This window comes from Schistocerca gregaria, chromosome 6 (assembly GCF_023897955.1).
Source record: "Schistocerca gregaria isolate iqSchGreg1 chromosome 6, iqSchGreg1.2, whole genome shotgun sequence".
Lineage (NCBI taxonomy): Eukaryota > Metazoa > Arthropoda > Insecta > Orthoptera > Acrididae > Schistocerca > Schistocerca gregaria.
In genome coordinates this window covers 203,193,634-203,212,400 of record NC_064925.1, presented here as the reverse complement: position 1 = coordinate 203,212,400, position 18,767 = coordinate 203,193,634, and the positions used below count along the sequence as shown (strand labels likewise).

The following is an 18,767-nucleotide window of genomic DNA, read 5'->3' as shown; positions in this document are numbered from 1 at the left end:
AGCCTTGAGAATTGTACTAGTGTACAATTGAAAACAAAAGTCATTTTGCTTTTTGGGCAGTTTTTGGGCTCATGACAACTACAAATTGATTTTTCCTATTCAATGTGGTATGACCTTCCTATGGTGTATGGGCTTAACTAATTAACAGTGCACAATTGTTGACTGCTCAACTTGTGCAGTCATACACATTGAACAATACAGATGGTATAATGTGCAACTCGATCCACAGCTGTCATATTGTGAATGATCTGTCATTTGTTGCTGTACCCATTTACATAATGATGCTTACAGTGCCATATATTGGTAAATTTGTATTTTTTTCCCCCATGATATTCCCTTCTGTGTTAATAATATGTTGTTCAAATTTGACGTCACCCTGAGCAGCAGTTTTATTTCTACAGCATTCTAAAACTGGAATTTTAATTATGGACACCCTATATTAAAATAGTAGCCTAAGGCTTTTGAGTACAAGCTTTGTCCCACAGCAAGGAGGAGGACAAGCAGTGCTGTCAGATTAAGCAAGGCACAAGTACGTGCACAACCTCACAGTGAGAAACGTAACTGTCAGTGCTGGAGCGAATGTGTTAAACAGCTGTTAACTGACATCCTCAAATTTACAATATTTTCTTACCACAGAACAGGGGAAAATGCTATTTTCCCCAACATTTCAACAAAAACCATTGATTTTGTGGTACATAACCATAAAATAACAGATTTTACTTTATTTTGTTAAACATTGATTTTATGTTGCTCAGCGAGTTACCACCTAACAAGATTTTCATGTCCCTACCAACACCTCATAAACAGTTCTTAGCCATTGCTGCATCCAAGCATGCTAAGAGTTTAACATTTTCATTAGGCTCCTACTAGAGTCCTCCCATAGCTATTAAACAAAAATGTGAGGAACTGCACAATCTCAAGGTCTTGTCATCAAGTGAAGCATGGGTGGCTGGAGTACCTACTGAAAGGAATAAGCCCCACACTCAGAACATTCTTTTCCCTGCAGCACTGTCTGAATTTCAGGGGCAGTGGAAAAAAAGAGTGCCAGATATTTATCCCATCTGTATTCTGTCCCCAAATCCTCCATTTGTTTCATGGTTTGCTCTGGGAGTTCAACAGAATGAAGGTGCAAGTACATGACATCATGTTTACTGGCATGGAATTCACACTGCAATCAAAAGCAATTCCACAATGCATCATGACTATTTGTGTTGGATATACCCTTTAGTTTACCACAGTATCTGACACTGGTCCCCTTTTTACCACATCTACATTTTCTCTCTCTTTAAATCAAACATTATCAAACAACTATTTTAAGTTATATAAATGATAAGTGATGGTTAAGAGCAGCACTGTATTCTGTTTTATTTACATTTGCAGGTGCTGGCTCATGCCCAACTGCTTGTTGGTAGTGAATCAAAAGGAATTTGAGCGACCACCGTTTCAGTTTTCACCTCTATGCAAACAGCAAAGAGAGCATTTGTTATTGCAATCTGTTGTTTTTTGCATGCTACCTACCTTTGTTATTGAATGAGACCTATGCAAGTGCATGTAAAGAATATTAAGATGATAACAAAATAATATTAATGTCACAAGTGCTAATGTCATTCACGAGATCCACAGCTCAAAATGCAGAACAAAAACTGATACTTGGTGGAAAACTCCCAAAGCACTCAAATAATCCAACTGGGGAAATGAGGAAGAACATAAATTCATTACTCGCTTCATTCAGGTGGGAATGGAGTAAAAAGAGTAAACTCTTTTCAATTTATTCTGTTAAAAATGAATAGAACAATGAATTTCCTTGAAAATAAACAAATATGGATAAGTATCTATCATGTTGATTAACATAAAATTAAAAATATTCAAAAGACTTGATCAGTCTTTAGTTTACATTCAAGGCAGTTTTAATGTCACCAGCATATTGCAATTAGTTCAGCTTTTAATATAATAACCAAATAAATAAAAATTGTTTTCCCCTGGATTATGCTATCTTCCCCCTGACAAACTAAAAAACAGATATATCAAGAAGCCCATTTGGCAAGAAGCTTGTGCATTTTATATCACAGTAATTTTACTTTACTGACATTATCTCCACTACCTATACTTCAACAGAATCCCTTAGTGCTTTGTACATGGCACTGCAGATGTCCACTCTATCTGCAGTATAGCAGACTACAACTACACAAGCTTCCATGATCAGAAATAACTGCCACTGAATAAAACTGATGTTTCGGCCACATTACAGTAACCTCCTTTTGTGTGCATTAAATTTCATAATGACTCCTCTACTGAGCATAACAATACATCCCAATTTTAAAACCACTGATATTATTGGTCTCCTGCTATAGGAGGAGTGGGAAACTTTATTGTAATTGCTTTCCTGTGGCGGAACCAGTGGGGATCTGCTGCTGTCTATTGCCCCTTACAATATGTTACATGCCTGGTAGTCAACATTCTCTTTAGGACTTAATGATTAGTTCATAAATCCACAAAGGCTGGATGACATTTTTTTAATACTGAAAAGAGCAAACAAGCACTTGTTAACATCCTACTTAGACAATGAATGAGCATTATTTAGTTCCAATATGATGGACATATAGGAATTATGGGCGAAGTCCAAACGGATTATAAACTGACCTCTGGAGAATATGTGCCGAGTAAGCATATTAAGGATGCAAAACACCCACCAAAGTTTAATAACAAAATCTGAAAAATGATGAGGAAACAGAAATTTTTGCATTCTTGATTTAAAAAAGAATGCGGAAATGTTGAAATATAAAAGTTAGGAGAAATTCACGTATCTATTAGAAGTTCAATGAAGGAAGCACATAATAACTTACATCCGTCAAACCTTAGCAACAAATCTCACCAAGAGCAAGAGGAAATTCTGGTCCTATTTAAAGACACTAAGCATATCAGTAGCTTCTATTTACCCACTCGGCAACCAATCTGGCATGGCAAAGGAGAAGTGGACGTTATACATTTCCATGTAAAAAAACATTTATCCAAAAGGAACATACAGACACACCATCATTTGGCTTCACACAGACTTCTGTATGAAGGACATAGACACAAACATTCTAGGCACTGAGAAGCAATCTAAAGAGATGAAAACAAGTAAGAAGCCAGGTACACATGGAATCCCAATCTTGTTTTACAGAGAGTATCTCTGGCACTGGCCCCTTACTTAGCTTGCACTTATTGTGAATGTATCACTCAGTACAAAGTGTCAAGTGACTGGAAAGAAGTGCAGGTGACTCCTATAAATAAGAAAGGTAAAAGAATGGACCTGCACAACTGAAGGCCAATATCTGTAACATCAGTTTGCTCCAAAATTCTTGAACATGTCCTAAGTTTGGTATAATAAATTTCCTTGAGACAGGAAAGCTTCTTTTCAAAAATCTGTACAAATTTAGAAAGTACTGCTCATGTGAAGCTCAGCCTGCTCTTTTCTTGCACGATATCCTACAAACCATGGATAATGGGCAACAAGCAGAGTCCATATTCCTAGATTTCTTGAAAGCATTTGATACAGTGACTCACTGCAGACTTTTAACATGAGTAAGAGCATATGGAATAAATTCTGAGACATGTAAGTGGCTCAAAATTTTCATATGTTGCCCAGGACAGCAAGTGTTCATTGCAGACAAGGATACTGTCAGGAGGTGCGAAAGGACTGCTCTTGTTCTCTATATACATAAAACATCTGGCGGACAGGGTGAGCACCAGTCTGCAACTGGTAGCTGAAGACACTGTAGTGCATGGTAAAATGCTGTCACTGAACGACTGTAGGAGTATACAGGATGTTTTTTGACATAATTTCTATTTTGTGCGATGAATGACAGCTTGCTCTCCATGTAGAAAAATGTAAGTTCATGAACACAAATAGGAAAAACAAACCTGTAATGTTTGAACACAATATGAGTGGTGTTCTGGTTGACATAGTTATGTCAATTAGATATCTAAGCATAACACTGCAAAGCAACATGAAATAGAATGAGCACATAAAGTCGATGATAAGGAAGATGAATGATAGACTTTGACTTATTTGGACACTATTAGGAAAGTGTAATTTATCTACACAGAGACCACACAACAGAACACTAGTACAATCAATTCTTGAACATGGATTGGTCCCCACCACATCAAACTAAAGAAAGACATTGAAGCAATTCAGAGATGTACTGCTAGATCTGTTACGAGTAGGTCTGATCAAGATGCCATTATTATAGAGGTGCTTCTTGAACTCAAATGGGGATCCCTGAAAGAAAGACAATGATCTTTTCATGAATCACTACTGAGGAATGTTAGAGAACTAGCATTTGTGGCAGACTACAGAATGATTCTACTGTCATCAATGCACATTTTGCTTACAGACTACGAAGATGAGAAACTAGGGCTCTTGCAGAGGCATACAGACAATAGCTTTTCCATTGTTCCATTTCTCAGTGGAACAGGAAAGGAAGTGACTAGGAGTGGTACAAAGTCCATCTTCCATGCATCATGTGGTGACTGATGCAGATGTAGATTTTAATCAATCTGGCTTAGTGCAAAACAAGAATTATTTCACATTATATGGATGATACGATGGGCAGAGGGAATGATCAGAGAAGACCAATTTGGCTTTAGAAGTGGTTTGAGCACAGAAGAGGCAGTACGTGGCTTAACTCAGTTCTTGAGAAAAGACTACAGAAGACTCAGGACACGTGTATTGCCTTTGTTGACTTAGAAAAAGCATCTGACAGTCACAATGGTGACAGTTATTCAAAATGTTGAAAGAGAATTGTGTAAAATGTAAGGGCAGAAGAGTAGCATAGATTGTATTGAGAAGAGGTGGCTATAGTAAGATGTGGAGAATATCAAGCAGCTACTATTAAGCATAGTATACAACAGGGCTGCTCACTCTCTCCTGCTTCCAGATGGCAACAGTGGACGCAAAGAGAAATTATGAACCACAGGAGGAATTAAAGTCCATGACAAAAAATAGACATAATGAGATTTGCTGATAATACTGAAGTGTTAAGTCAAAATGCAGAACAATCAGAAGTGACGCTAGCACAGATAGGAACCACCCTCAACACTTCCCATAACACAAGAATTAACAAACCTAAAACAAAAATCTTTGTGCTGAGCAGACAAAACAGCACTGCTCAATGTTTGCCTAACAATGAACGACTAGAGACAATCGAATCCTTTGCCTACTTAGGGAGTAAAATTACACAAGGTGGAAGATCAAATGGTATTGCAAGCCAAATCTGCCAGGCAAAGAATGCTTTTAACATGAGAAGAAATATTTCCACATCTATCTGCATAGACAAATATCTCAGAAAAGATTTCATCATAAAGACACGTGTCACATGTGTGCTGATGTATGGAAGCAAAACACTGACACTCAAAGAAGCAAAAAAACACAAATTAATGGCCTTCAAGGTGTGATGCTATTGCAGAATGCTTAAGACTGCCTGAGTAGACAAGGTATCAAATGAAGAGGTGCTCCACAGAATGGGTCCACAGTTCGTGGTCTAGTGGTTAGCATTGCTTCTTCTGGATCATGGGGTCCCAGGTTCGATTCCAGGCTGGGTCAGGGATTTTCTCTGCCAGGTGACTGCGTGTTTGTGTTGTCATCATTTCATCATCATCCAGGAAAATGGCTAGACTGGACAGTGAAAAGATTGGGAATTTGTACAGGGGCTGATAACAACATCACTGAGTGCTCCAAAAACCAAAATCATCGTCATCCACAGAGTGGAGGAAGAAAGCCATGTGTTTGGAAGCTTATTCAACACTAAAGGGACATGTGGGTCGGCCATCTGCCAAATCCTGATGTTTCGTTAAAAGTATCATCGAAGATTCAACAAAGGAGAAGAGCACACAAGGCAGACAGGCTAAAATACATCACGCAGACCCAGATCACGTAAGAAACAGGCTGACCGCCCTTACAGCGGAACAGGCAACCGTAAAAATAGTTTTCCCGTCAGTCAACAGATGTCGCAGGCAACGCTACAAAGCTAACTAAGCTGTCCATGTCACGGAATTGGCAACACTGTATCTTCGGTGACATGAATTAGGCTGATTTGTGTTTGGTTAGAGCACTGCGTGCATTTGTCACACAGCTGACTGTAGCTCATGATCAGCTGTGGCTTTTCCCGAATTTTCAATCGAAGACTGTAGATTAGCTCCTGTAATTCCTCAAACCAAGTTTATTTTTACTGTAGGGATACTTCTCACAATCATATGCGAAAAGAAATAGATGAAAAGTAACAAGCAAACATTTCTCGCGAGTTACTGTTGAAATGCAGACTGTATTGCAGTCGCATAGGTTTTACACTCGCCATCCATGCCGTCTATTTCCTCTTTGTTATACAGCTCTTCTGATACGGATTATGACGGTAAAAGATCTCCACGTGCAGGTTTACAGTAGAAAGCTTTTAAAATCTTCTCAACATCTTTGAAATGTAATCAGTTAATTTACTGACATCAGCAGTGGGTTTCGCGTCCTGACATTACTGACAGAATTATTAATTTTGCATAGAATATGTATAGGGATTTGGCGAGTTATAACGACAACATATTTTTCACACTGAGACTGTAAATAAGTTTAAGAAACAGATTTTCCTTCCTTTCCAAGTATTTCTGTAAGCGTTCTTAAGTATAACCACATTTTGCATTTGATTACTGTCAGTTGTAAATGAATATAGTTTCATGTATATAAAAACAAAGCTGATGTGACTTACCAAACGAAAGTGCTGGCAGGTCGATAGACACACAAACAAACACAAACATACACACAAAATTCAAGCTTTCGAAACCAACGGTTGCTTCATCAGGAAAGAGGGAATGAGAGGGAAAGACGAAAGGATGTGGGTTTTAAGGAAGAGGGTAAGGAGTCATTCCAATCCCGGGAGCGGAAAGACTTACCTTATGGGGAAAAAAGGACAGGTATACAATCGCACACACACCCATATCCATCCGCACATACACTGACACAAGCAGACATTTGTAAAGGCAAAGAGGTTGGGGAGAGATGTCAGTCGAGGCAGAAGTATAGAGGCAAATACATTGTTGAAAGACAGGTGAGGTATGAGTGGCAGCAACTTGAAATTAGCGGAGGTTGAGGTCTGGCGGATAACGAGAATAGAGGATATACTGAAGAGCAAGTTCCCATCTCCGGACTCCCCAAGACACTATCCAAATTGAACCCTGCCTGGAACAGTTCCGTCCTCCATCACAGCGGGACCCACATCCTCTTCCTCAAAATCACCCTCTCCAAAGCTTCCAGGAATTTCTGACTTCCAGCCTTGTCTCTCAATCCTTCTTAAAAAACCTTAATCCTACTCCCAACATCACCACTGCTGAAGCCCAGGCTATCCGTGATCTGAAGGCTGACCGATCCATCGTTATTCTTCCGGCGGCCAAGGGTTCCACGACCGTGGTACTTGATCGTTGGGAGTATGTGGCTGAGGGAGTGTGTCAGCTTTCAGACAACTCCACATACAAAGTTTGCCAAGGTAATCCCATTCCTGATGTCCAGGCGGAGCTTCAAGGAATCCTCAGAACCTTAGACCCCCTACAAAACCTTTCACTTAACTCCATCAACCTCCAACCCCATCGACACCCCGCACCCCTACCTTCTACCTTCTTCCTAAAGTTCACAAACCGAATCATCCCGGCTGCCCCATTGTAGCTGGTTACCAAGCCCACACAGAACGTATCTCTGCCTACATAGATCGACACCTTCAACCTATTACATGCAGTCTCCCATCCTTCATCAAAGACACCAACCACTTTCTCGAACACCTGGAATCCTTACCCAATCTGTTAGCCCCGGAAAACAGCCTTGTAACCATTGATGCCACTTCCTTATACACAAATATTCCACACGTCCAGGGCCTCGCTGCCATGGAGCACTTCCTTTCACGTTGATCACCTGCCACCCTACCTAAAACCTCTTTCCTCATTACCTTAGCCAGCTTCATCCTGACCCACAACTTCTTCACTTTTGAAGGCCAGACATACCAACAATTAAAGGGAACGGCCATGGGTACCAGGATGGCCATCTCGTACGCCAACCTATTCATGGGTCGCTTAGAGGAAGCCTTCTTCGTTACCCAGGCCTGCCAACCCAAAGTTTGGTACAGATTTATTGATGACATCTTCATGATCTGGACTCACAGTGAAGAACAACTCCACAACTTCCTCTCCAACCTCAGCTCCTTTGGTTCCATCAGATTTACCCGGTCCTACTCCAAATCCCGTGCCACTTTCCTTGACATTCACCTCCATCTGTCCAATGGCCAGCTTCACATGTCCGTCCACATCAAACCCACCAACAAGCAACAGTACCTCCATTATGACAGCTGCCACCCATTCCACATCAAACGGTCCCTTCCCTACAGCCTAGGACTTCGTGGCAAACGAATCTGCTCCAGTCCGGAATCCCTGAACCATTACACCAACAACCTGAAAACAGCTTTCGCATCCCGCAACAACCCTCCTGACCTGGTACAGAAGCAAATAACCAGAGCCACTTCCACATTCCCTCAAACCCAGAACCTCCCACAGAAGAACCACAAAGTGCCCCACTTGTGACAGGATACTTTCTGGGACTGGATCAGACTGTGAATGTGGCTCTCCAGCAAGGATACGACTTCCTCAAATCCTACCCTGAAATGAGATCCATCCTTCATGAAATCCTCCCCACTCCACCAAGAGTGTCTTTCCGCCGTCCACCTAACCTTCGTAACCTCTTAGTTCATCCCTATGAAATCCCCAAACCACCTTCCCTACCCTCTGGCTCCTACCCTTGTAACTGCCCCCGGTGTAAAACCTGTTCCATGCACCCTCCCACCACCACCTACTCCAGTCCTGTAACCCGGAAGGTGTACACGATCAAAGGCAGAGCCACATGTGAAAGCACCCATGTGATTTACCAACTGACCTGCCTACACTGTGAAGCTTTCTATGTGGGAATGACCAGCAACAAACTGTCCATTCACATGAATGGGCACAGGCAGACAGTATTTGTTGGTAATGAGGATCACCCTGTGGCTAAACATGCCTTGATGCACGGCCAGCACATCTTGGCACAGTGTTACCATCCGGGTTATCTGGATACTTCCCACCAACACCAACCTATCAGAACTCCGGAGATGGAAACTTGCCCTTCAATGTATCCTCTCTTCCCGTTACCCACCAGGCCTCAACCTCCGCTACTTTCAAGTTGCTGCCGCTCATACCTCACCTGTCATTTAACAACATCTTTGCCTCTGTACTTCTGCCTCGACAGACATCTCTGCCCAAACTCTTTGCCTTTATATATGTCATATACGTGTGTGTGTGTGTGTGTGTGTGTGTGTGTGTGTGTGTGTGTGTGTGTGTGTGTGTGTGAGCACGAGCACGTGCGAGGGTGTATACCTGTCCTTTTCTCCCCCTAAGGTAAGTCTTTCCACTCCCGGGATTGGAATCACTCCTTACCCTCTCCCTTAAAATCCACATCCTTTCGTCTTTCCCTCTCATTCCCTCTTTCCTGATGAAACAACCGTTGGTTTCGAAAGCTTGAATTTTGTGTGTATGTTTGTGTGTCTATCGACCTGCCAGCGCTTTCGTTTGGTAAGTCACATCATCATTGTTTTTAGATATATTTTTCCCACATGGAATGTTTCCCTCTATTATAAAAATATAATTTCATGTACGCACTTAACAACGATATCTTCAAAAATAACAAAGGAAGGGCTGCCACATTATATCAGAACATAAGATCGACAAAATTTAGATAAGATTGAATGTTTAGGCTCTTTATTAATTCTTGCTCATAACTAATTCATTGATTGAACTGGATTTAAAATCCACTTCCATAAACTTTCTTTATCTTTGACGGGAAATCTGAACATTTTTAGTTCGGGATTTGTCCATCTACTCCTTTCACAGTTGATATACTTGCAGGCACTCGGCACGACGACTCGATCCACTACCACCAGTATGCCAGAAACAGCTGTACTTGACAGACGCCAAACAGTGGAAAGCAGCACGCGTTCGATGTTGCCACATATTTCACAGAACAGAGTGCTATCTAGTGGTTGGTGCCACAAGTAAGGGTGTGACGCTTTCGCTGCCTGGTGGCCGTTCCCTGACAAGGGTTGCCTGCTAGACCAAGCGATCGGGCAATCTGTTTCTTACGTGATCTGGGACGCAGATCATGAGGGATATCAGCTACTCAAGAGAAAGGCCGAAGACAGAAAAGCATGGTGAGCTGCTGCCAATCAGTGTGAGGGTTGAGAACCTCAGAGGAAGATGGGGATACTTTTCCAACTTTTATTCAGAAGATATGATACAAACGTGGCAAGTGGCTAAATGCTGCACAATACATTCTGGCATGATGATGCTTCTCCTTGGGCTAACTGATCACGAAGAAGTATAGTGAAGTTAAAAATCCAAATGAAACATGCTGTCTACAGCAGAGTAACATATTTATCAATGATCACTTCACCTACAATCTCAATGATCATACTTCATATATTCAATGTTTTGTCACATATATGTCAAATAAATTAGTAAAAAAACTTCAAGAACAAATAAAAAAATAGAAACTTTGTTAGTAACTCAAGTTTTTATATTTTTTGCAGATGTGTTTTGTCCTTTAGAAGGAACTAAGTTTACCTGCCCTTGTGTGTAGCCCAGAACTTGTCACGGTTGTCCAAATCGCAGGCCCGAGTTTTTACTTTTGCCCCTCCAGCAGGTGAACGACCAACATTCTCCTCCACTACAACTCGATTAAGTGCAAGATCCAGAACATCATGCGCCAACGCCTGGTATGTCCAAGTGTGATGTAAGGGTGTTGCCATATCCACATTTCTATCTAATACTATTAGGAGTGGTCTCTGAAAACTAAAGCCAAATATTTATTACTATTTTACTACAGAGGAGCTCTGAAAATCATAGAAACACCAGAAAAAATAACCTCATAAATATGTTTCACATCATAACAAGAGCAAATGCTTATATTTTGCAATTGCTCAAAATATTTGAACTCTGACTCCAGCACTGCTTATGGCACCAGATACATGCTTGGGTTTTGCACAACAAAATATTGCCTATGGTGGACTTCAGCCTATGAAATGCAAGGGAGAAACAGTTACATTTATTGCATGCCCCTATTATCTTAATAACAGTTCCATTGTTCCACGAACAATACAAGACTGGAATAGAAGGGAGAACCAATAGAGGTACTCAAGGTACCCTCTGTCACACACCATTAGGTGGCTTGCGGAGTATAGATGTAGATGTAGGGGACCTTAGGGAGGAAAATGTCGTTCGCCCATTTTCACTTGCTTCAACTTGAAGTGGATGCCTTCCCTTTACTGTGAGTTGTCAATTGTGTTTCATTCATGTTTCGATGATTTTAATAGAGAATTTGGATTCAAATGAAATTCTGAAAAGTCTGATAAAATGTTTTTAGTATTCTGCCTCAGAAGGCAACTTCTATGGTTCCAATTCAGATCTAGATTTAAAATATACTGAAGATAATTGTAACTATAATTTTGTTATTTTTCTGGACATAATTGCAGTTTGAAAACTACACTACACTATAAATTCCAAAACCTCAATAAAGCAAAATTTATTGTCCCAGAGTCCCACTTCAAGGTCACCATTTTCAGTTACAACATTTAATTTTTCTACTGAAGTCCAACGTATTTTATAGTTACAAGTTCATTTTCAAGGACTGACTAATTTTGTGAGTTTGTCTTTTATGTAGTTGACATACATTACTTGATTTATGAGGCAATCACTACAGAATTCATTATCTGTACATAAAAATTTCATCTGAGATGTTCATATCATAATATTAACAACTGTTTGTTCCTGAAACGCTAGGTGATAAAAAGAAGTGTCTGCAACTGAAACATACCTCAATCAGTGCCTGAAAATTTAGTTGCAGCTGCAAATGATGATGATGACAATTATATTAATAATAATTATAATTATGATTATAATAATGTATAAATTATAATGATTATTTTTCAATTTATGTTTGTACTTGCATTCGAAACAGTTTGGCTTGCAATGTGCCAGGATTACTATTTTTTGTAACTTTTTGTTGTCTTTCAATGCAAATCTATTCACTTTGAAGCTGAATTCCTGAAACTAGGTGACAACATTTTTGGTAACGATGACAAAAATTTTTAAAAAATCAGCTACCATTCTTTGTTGTAAATGGATAGCATGTAATCATCTGACCTGATCAGTCAACAACTTTCACAAAATAAAGTAAACTAAAAAAGTTTTTGGCTTGGTTTTGGTAACAGCCCTTGCTGGCAATTGCAAAAGAATATCAGCTATGGAAGGTGTGTGACACATTGACAGCATTAGTACATCTCTACCACAACTGGTGATTTTGTTTGGATGAAATTATTTTGCTCATTCTCAGTTTCTAGTTTCACAATATTTCTTGCGAGCTCCTTGGTGTTCACCAGAAAGGTGCCAACAGCTGTTGTCTTTTGATGCCACATGTAATCACCAACTGCAGGTGCATTGTAATACTGGTCCACATACACGGTAAAGCCACTCAGCAATAATTCTTGAGGAACCTATTCTGGAGAAGCACGAATACTGGTTCTTCTGCTTTCTACCCATAATAATTCATATTTATTAGTAGCATCACTCATCTCATGTATTTTCATTCCAGTTTAGTAAAAAAGTAAAGCTGTAATCAACACAAAGGTTGGTTTGAACATCACAGTGCTTTATTAGGCATGCTCCTATTGGAAATAGTATACCTTTGAAATAAATTTCCCCAGCCAGTTATACATGGATCTCAAAATTCCTACATATCTTTGACAGTTGGGTGAGCTTATGGCGCGGAAAAAAAAGAAGAAGAAGAAGAAGACTGAATTCATATTGTCGAAGTATAGGAATATTCTGATAGTTTACATAATTTGAATGTTTGCAAGACACAGTATTTGTTGTTGCACAGATGCAAATTTGACAAGATCACTTTCATATGATCATGACTCACAACAGAAGTAGCAATCAAAACAACTCAATTCTTTTACCATTATTCACTGACATTATGTTTTTTGAAACACAAATGTGAACGAAAACAGTGGGAAACAAATAAATCTTGGACCTCTTCCTCATTTTCCCAAGGTATTATGTAACTTCAAGATTTTTCTTCCTTTTTTTCTTTTCTTTTTTCTTTCCACAATGCCACCCATATATTAATGTGTCAGTTTTTCTAATTACCATCATTTTGGCTAGCACAAATAATAGAAAACAGTCACAAGCAATTAATATGGTAAGAAGAGGTATACTCATATCTGCAGCTTCCTAAACAATGGAAACTGTTTGTACTGTAATCACTATACTGCATTTGAGTACAGCACCTGAATAATTCCTATTGCCATTCCATCTCACATCTGTCTTTCTTGTTGTTGTTGTGGTCTTCACAATCCAGAGACTGGTTTGATGCAGCTCTCCATGCTACTCTATCCTGTGCAAGCTTCTTCATCTCCTAGTACCTACTGCAACCTACATCCTTCTGAATCTGTTTATTGTATTCATCTCTAGGTCTCTCTTTTCGATTTTTACCCTCCACGCTGCCCTCCAATACTAAATTGGTGATCCCTTGATGCCTCAGAATATGCCCTACCAGTCTACATCTACATCTATACTCTGAAAGCCACCCAACAGTGTGTGGCGGAGGGCACTTTACGTGCCACTGTCATTACCTCCCTTTCCTGTTCCAGTCTCGTATGGTTCGCGGGAAGAACGACTGTCTGAAAGCCTCCGTGCGCGCTCTAATCTCTCTAATTTTACATTTGTGACCTCCTCGGAAGGTATAAGTAGGGGGAAGCAATATATTCCATACCTCATCCTGAAACGCACCCTCTCGAAACCTGGCGAACAAGCTACACCGCGATGCAGAGTGCCTCTCTTGCAGAGTCTGCCACTTGAGTTTGTTAAACATTTCCGAAACGCTATCACGGTTACCAAATAACCCTGTGATGAAATGCGCCGCTCTTCTTTGGATCTTCTCTATCTCCTGTGTCAACCCGATCTGGTATGGATCCTACACTGATGAGCAATACTCAAGTATAGGTCGAACGAGTGTTTTGTAAGCCACCTCCTTTGTTGATGGACTACATTTTCTAAGGACTCTCCCAATGAATCTCAACCTGGTACCTGTCTTACCAACAATTAATTTTATGTGATCATTCCACTTCAAATCGTTCCGCACGCATACTCCCAGATATTTTACAGAAGTAACTGCTACCAGTGTTTGTTCCGCTATCATATAATCATACAATAAAGGATCCTTCTTTCTATGTATTCGCAATACATTACATTCATCTATGTTAAGGGTCAGTTGCCACTCCCTGCACCAAGTGCCTATCCACTGCAGATCTTCCTGCATTTCGCTACAATTTTCTATTGCTGCATCTTCTCTGTATACTACAGCATCATCTGTGAAAAGCTGCACGGAACTTCCGACACTATCTACTAGGTCATTTATATATAATGTGAAAAGCAATGGTCCCATAACACTCCCCTGTGGCACGCCAGAGGTTACCTTAACATCTGTAGATGTCTCTCCATTGATAACAACATGCTGTTTTCTGTTTGCTAAAAACTCTTCAATCCAGCCACACAGCTGGTCTGATATTCTGTAGGCTCTTACTTTGTTTATCAGGCGACAGTGCGGAACTGTATCGAACGCCATCCGGAAGTCAAGAAAAATAGCATCTACCTGGGAGCCTGTATCTAATATTTTCTGGGTCTCATGAACAAATAAAGCGAGTTGGGTCTCACACGATCGCTGTTTCCGGAATCCATGTTGATTCCTACAGAGTAGATTCTGGGTTTCCTAAAAGACATGATACGCGAGCAAAAAACATGTTCTAAAATTCTACAACAGATCGACGTCAGAGATATAGGTCTATACTTTTGCGCATCTGCTCGACGACCCTTCCTGAAGACTGGGACTACCTGTGCTCTTTTCCAATCATTTGGAACCTTCCGTTCCTCTAGAGACTTGCGGTTCACGGCTGTTAGAAGGGGGGCAAGTTCTTTCGCGTACTCTGTGTAGAATCGAATTGGTATCCCGTCAGATCCAGTGGACTTTCCTCTGTTGAGTGATTCCAGTTGCTTTTCTATTCCTTGGACACTTATTTCGATGTCAGCCATTTTTTCGTTTTTGTGCGAGGATTTAGAGAAGGAACTGCAGTGCGGTCTTCCTCTGTGAAACAGCTTTGGAAAAGGTGTTTAGTATTTCACGTGTCATCCACTGTTTCAATGCCATCATCATCTCAGAGTGTCTGGATATGCTGTTTCGAGCCACTTACTGATTTCACGTAAGACCAGAACTTCCTAGGATTTTCTGTCAAGTCGGTACATAGAATTTTACTGTCGAATTCACTGAAAGCTTCACGCAATAGCCCTTCTTACGCGAACTTTGACATCATTTAGCTTCTGTTTGTCTGAGAGGCTTTGGCTACGTTTGAACTTGCAGTGAAGCTCTCTCTGCTTTCGCAGTAGTTTCCTAACTTTGTTGTTGAACCACGTTGGGTTTTTCCCATACCTCACAATTTTACTTGGCACATACCTGTCTAAAACGAATTTTACGATTGCCTTGAACTTTTTCCATAAACACTCAACATTGTCAGTGTCGGAACAGAAATTTTCGTTTTGATCTGTTAGGTAGTCTGAAATCTGCCTTCTATTACTCTCCCTTCTAGCCAAGTTATGCCACAAATTTCTCTTCTCCCCAATTCTATTCAATACCTTCTCATTAGTTATGTGATCTACCCATCTAATCTTCAGCATTCTTCTGTAGCACCACATTTCAAAAGCTTCTATTCTCTTCTTGTCCAAACTATTTATCATCCACATTTCACTTCCCTAGATGACTACACTCCACACAAATTCTTTCATAAACGACATCCTGACACTTAAATCTATACTCGATGTTAACAAATTTCTCTTCTTCCGAAATGTTATCCTTGCCATTGCCAGTCTACATTTTATATCCTCTCTACTTCGACAATCATCAGTTATTTTGCTCCCCAAATAGCAGAACTCATTTACTACTATAAGCGTCTCATTTCCTGATCAAATTCCCGCAGCATCACCCGATTTAATTTGACTACATTTCATTATCCTCGTTCTGCTTTTGTTGATGTTCATCTTATATCCTTCTTTCAAAACACTTTCCATTCTGTTCAGCCGCTGTTCCAGGTCCTTTGCTGTCTCTGACAGAATTACAAAGTCATCAGCGAACCTCAAAGTTTTCATTTCTTATCCATGGATTTTAATTCCTACTCTGAATTTTTCTTTTGTTTCCTTTACTGCTTGCTCTATATACTGATTGAATAACATCAGGGATAGGCTACAACCCTGTCTCACTCCCTTCCCAACCACTGCTTCACTTTCATGCCCCTCGACTTTCATAATTGCCATCTGGTTTCTGTACAAATTGTCAATAGCCTTTCGCTCCCTGTATTTTACCTCTGCCACCTTCAGAATTTGAAAGAGAGTATTCCAGTCAACATTGTCAAAAGCTTTCTCTATGTCAACAAATGCTGGAAATATAGTTTTGCCTTTCCTTAATCTATTTTCTAAGATAAGTCATAGGGTCAGTATTGCCTCACGTGTTGCAGTATTTCTACGGAATCCAAACTGATCTTCCCTGAGGTTGCCTTCTACCAGTTTTTCCATTCGTCTGTAAAGAATTTGTGTTAATATTTTGCAACCATGGCTTATTAAACTGATAGTTTGGTAATTTCACATCTGTCAACACCTGCTTTCTTTGGGATTGGAATTATTATATTCTTCTTGAAGTCTGGGGGTATTTTGCCTCTCTCATACATCTTGGTCACTAGATGGTAGAGTTTTGTTAGGCCTGGCTCTCCAAGGCTTTCAGTAGTTCTAATGTAATGTTGTCTACTCCTGGGGCCTTGTTTCGACTTAGGTCTTTCAGTGCTCTGTCGAACTCTTTTCGCAGTATCATATCTCCTATTTCATCTTTGTCTACATTCTCTTCCATTTCTATAATATTGTCCTCAAGAACATCACCCTTGTATAGACCCTCTATATACTCCTTCCACCTTTCTGCTTTCTCTTCTTTGCTTAGAACTGAGTTTCCAACTGAGCCCTTGATATTCATGCAAGTGGTTCTCTTTAATTTTCCTGTAGGCAGTATCTCTCTTACCTCTCGTGAGATAAGCCTGTACATCCTTACATTTGTCCTCTAGCCATCCCTGCTAAGCCATTTTACACTTCCTGTCAATCTCATTTTTGAGATGTTTGTATTCCTTTTTACCTGCTTCATTTACTGCATTTATATATTTTCTCCTTCATTCAATACCTCTTCTGCTACCCAAGGATTTCTCTTAGCCCTCATCTTTTTACCTACTTGATCCTCTGCTACCTTCACTATTTCGTCTCTCAAAGCTACCCATTCTTCATCTACTGCTTTTCTTTCCCCCATTCAAGTCAATCATTCCATAATGCTCTCCCTGAAGCTCTCAACAACCTCTGCTTCTTTCAGTTTATCCAGGTCCCATCTCATCAACTTTCCACCTTTTTGCAGGTTCTCAGCTTTAATCTACAGTTCATAACCAATAGATTGTGGCCAGAGTCCACATCTGCCCCTGGAAATGACTTACAATTTAAAACCTGGTTCCTCAATCTCTGTCTTACCATTATATAATCTATCTGATACCTACCAGTATCTCCAGGCTTCTTCCATGTATACAACCTTCTTTTATGAATCTTGAACCAAGTGTTAGCTATGAGTAAGTTATGCTCTGTGCAAAATTCTACCAGGCAGCTTCCTCTTTCATTCCTTACTCCCATTCCATATTCACCTACTACGTTTCCTTCTCTTTCTTTTCCTACTATCGAGTTCCAGTCACCCTTGACTATTAAATTTTCATGTATCTTCCCTATCTGAATAATTTCTTTTATCTTATCATACATTTCATCAATCTTTTCGTAATCTGTGGAGCTAGTTGGCATATAGACTTTTATTACTGTGGTAGGCGTCGGCTTCATATGTATCTTGGCCACAATAATGTGTTCACTATGCTGTTTGTAGTAGCTTACCCACATTCCTATTTTCCTATTCGTTATTAAACCAACTCCTGCATTACCCCTATTTGATTCTGTAAAATACTAGTCCCCCTTGAATCTGAGGTGATCTTGGATGGTCAGTCTACCAAGGTTTCTAGTTTTGCAAAGAACAGAATACAAAAAGAAGAAGCGCATAGGAAAAGCTTCTGGGTGTGGGTTACAATAGATTCACCTACATGTTAAATATTTATGGCAGCGGCACTTACCAAACACAGTACTTACATGATTGAACCCCTAATTCTAAATTCAGTTTTTAATTTTTGTGCATAATATGACACGGGACTCACACCACTAAACTGTTATGACTCACTTCAAAATGTGTCTGATTTTTCTTGTCTTTTGTGTTATACATGCCAGCAGCATTCCACCTCCTTTTAATGCTTTAAAATATTGCACTCATCAAAGTGCAATACTTGGCTCTAATTATGTAGGCCCTGTATTGAAGCAACAAGCTCACAGCCATTAACAAATAAATTTCACTTTCAAACCCCTTTAGTGGCAATGGTCCTGTTGAGACGTTTAATGAGGAAGTTAAAGTGGAACCTAACTAGGCCATTAGGGGTAAGAAGAGAAATTATACTGATGCATAAAGCCTGGTAGGTTGGTGGTTTGCTCATTAAAGTCACCAAATTAAAATG

General features: G+C 40.0%; 1 protein-coding gene across 1 annotated transcript in view; it reads right to left on the bottom strand.

Moving 5' to 3' along the window:
* LOC126278992 (protein sly1 homolog) overlaps nucleotides 1-18,767 on the bottom strand; it is a 170,881-nt gene that overhangs the window by 105,099 nt on the left and 47,015 nt on the right. Inside the window, exon 7 of the mRNA XM_049979306.1 lies at nucleotides 10,660-10,887. Coding sequence (XP_049835263.1) covers nucleotides 10,660-10,887 — 228 coding nt within the window. The remainder of the gene's footprint in view (nucleotides 1-10,659; nucleotides 10,888-18,767) is intronic.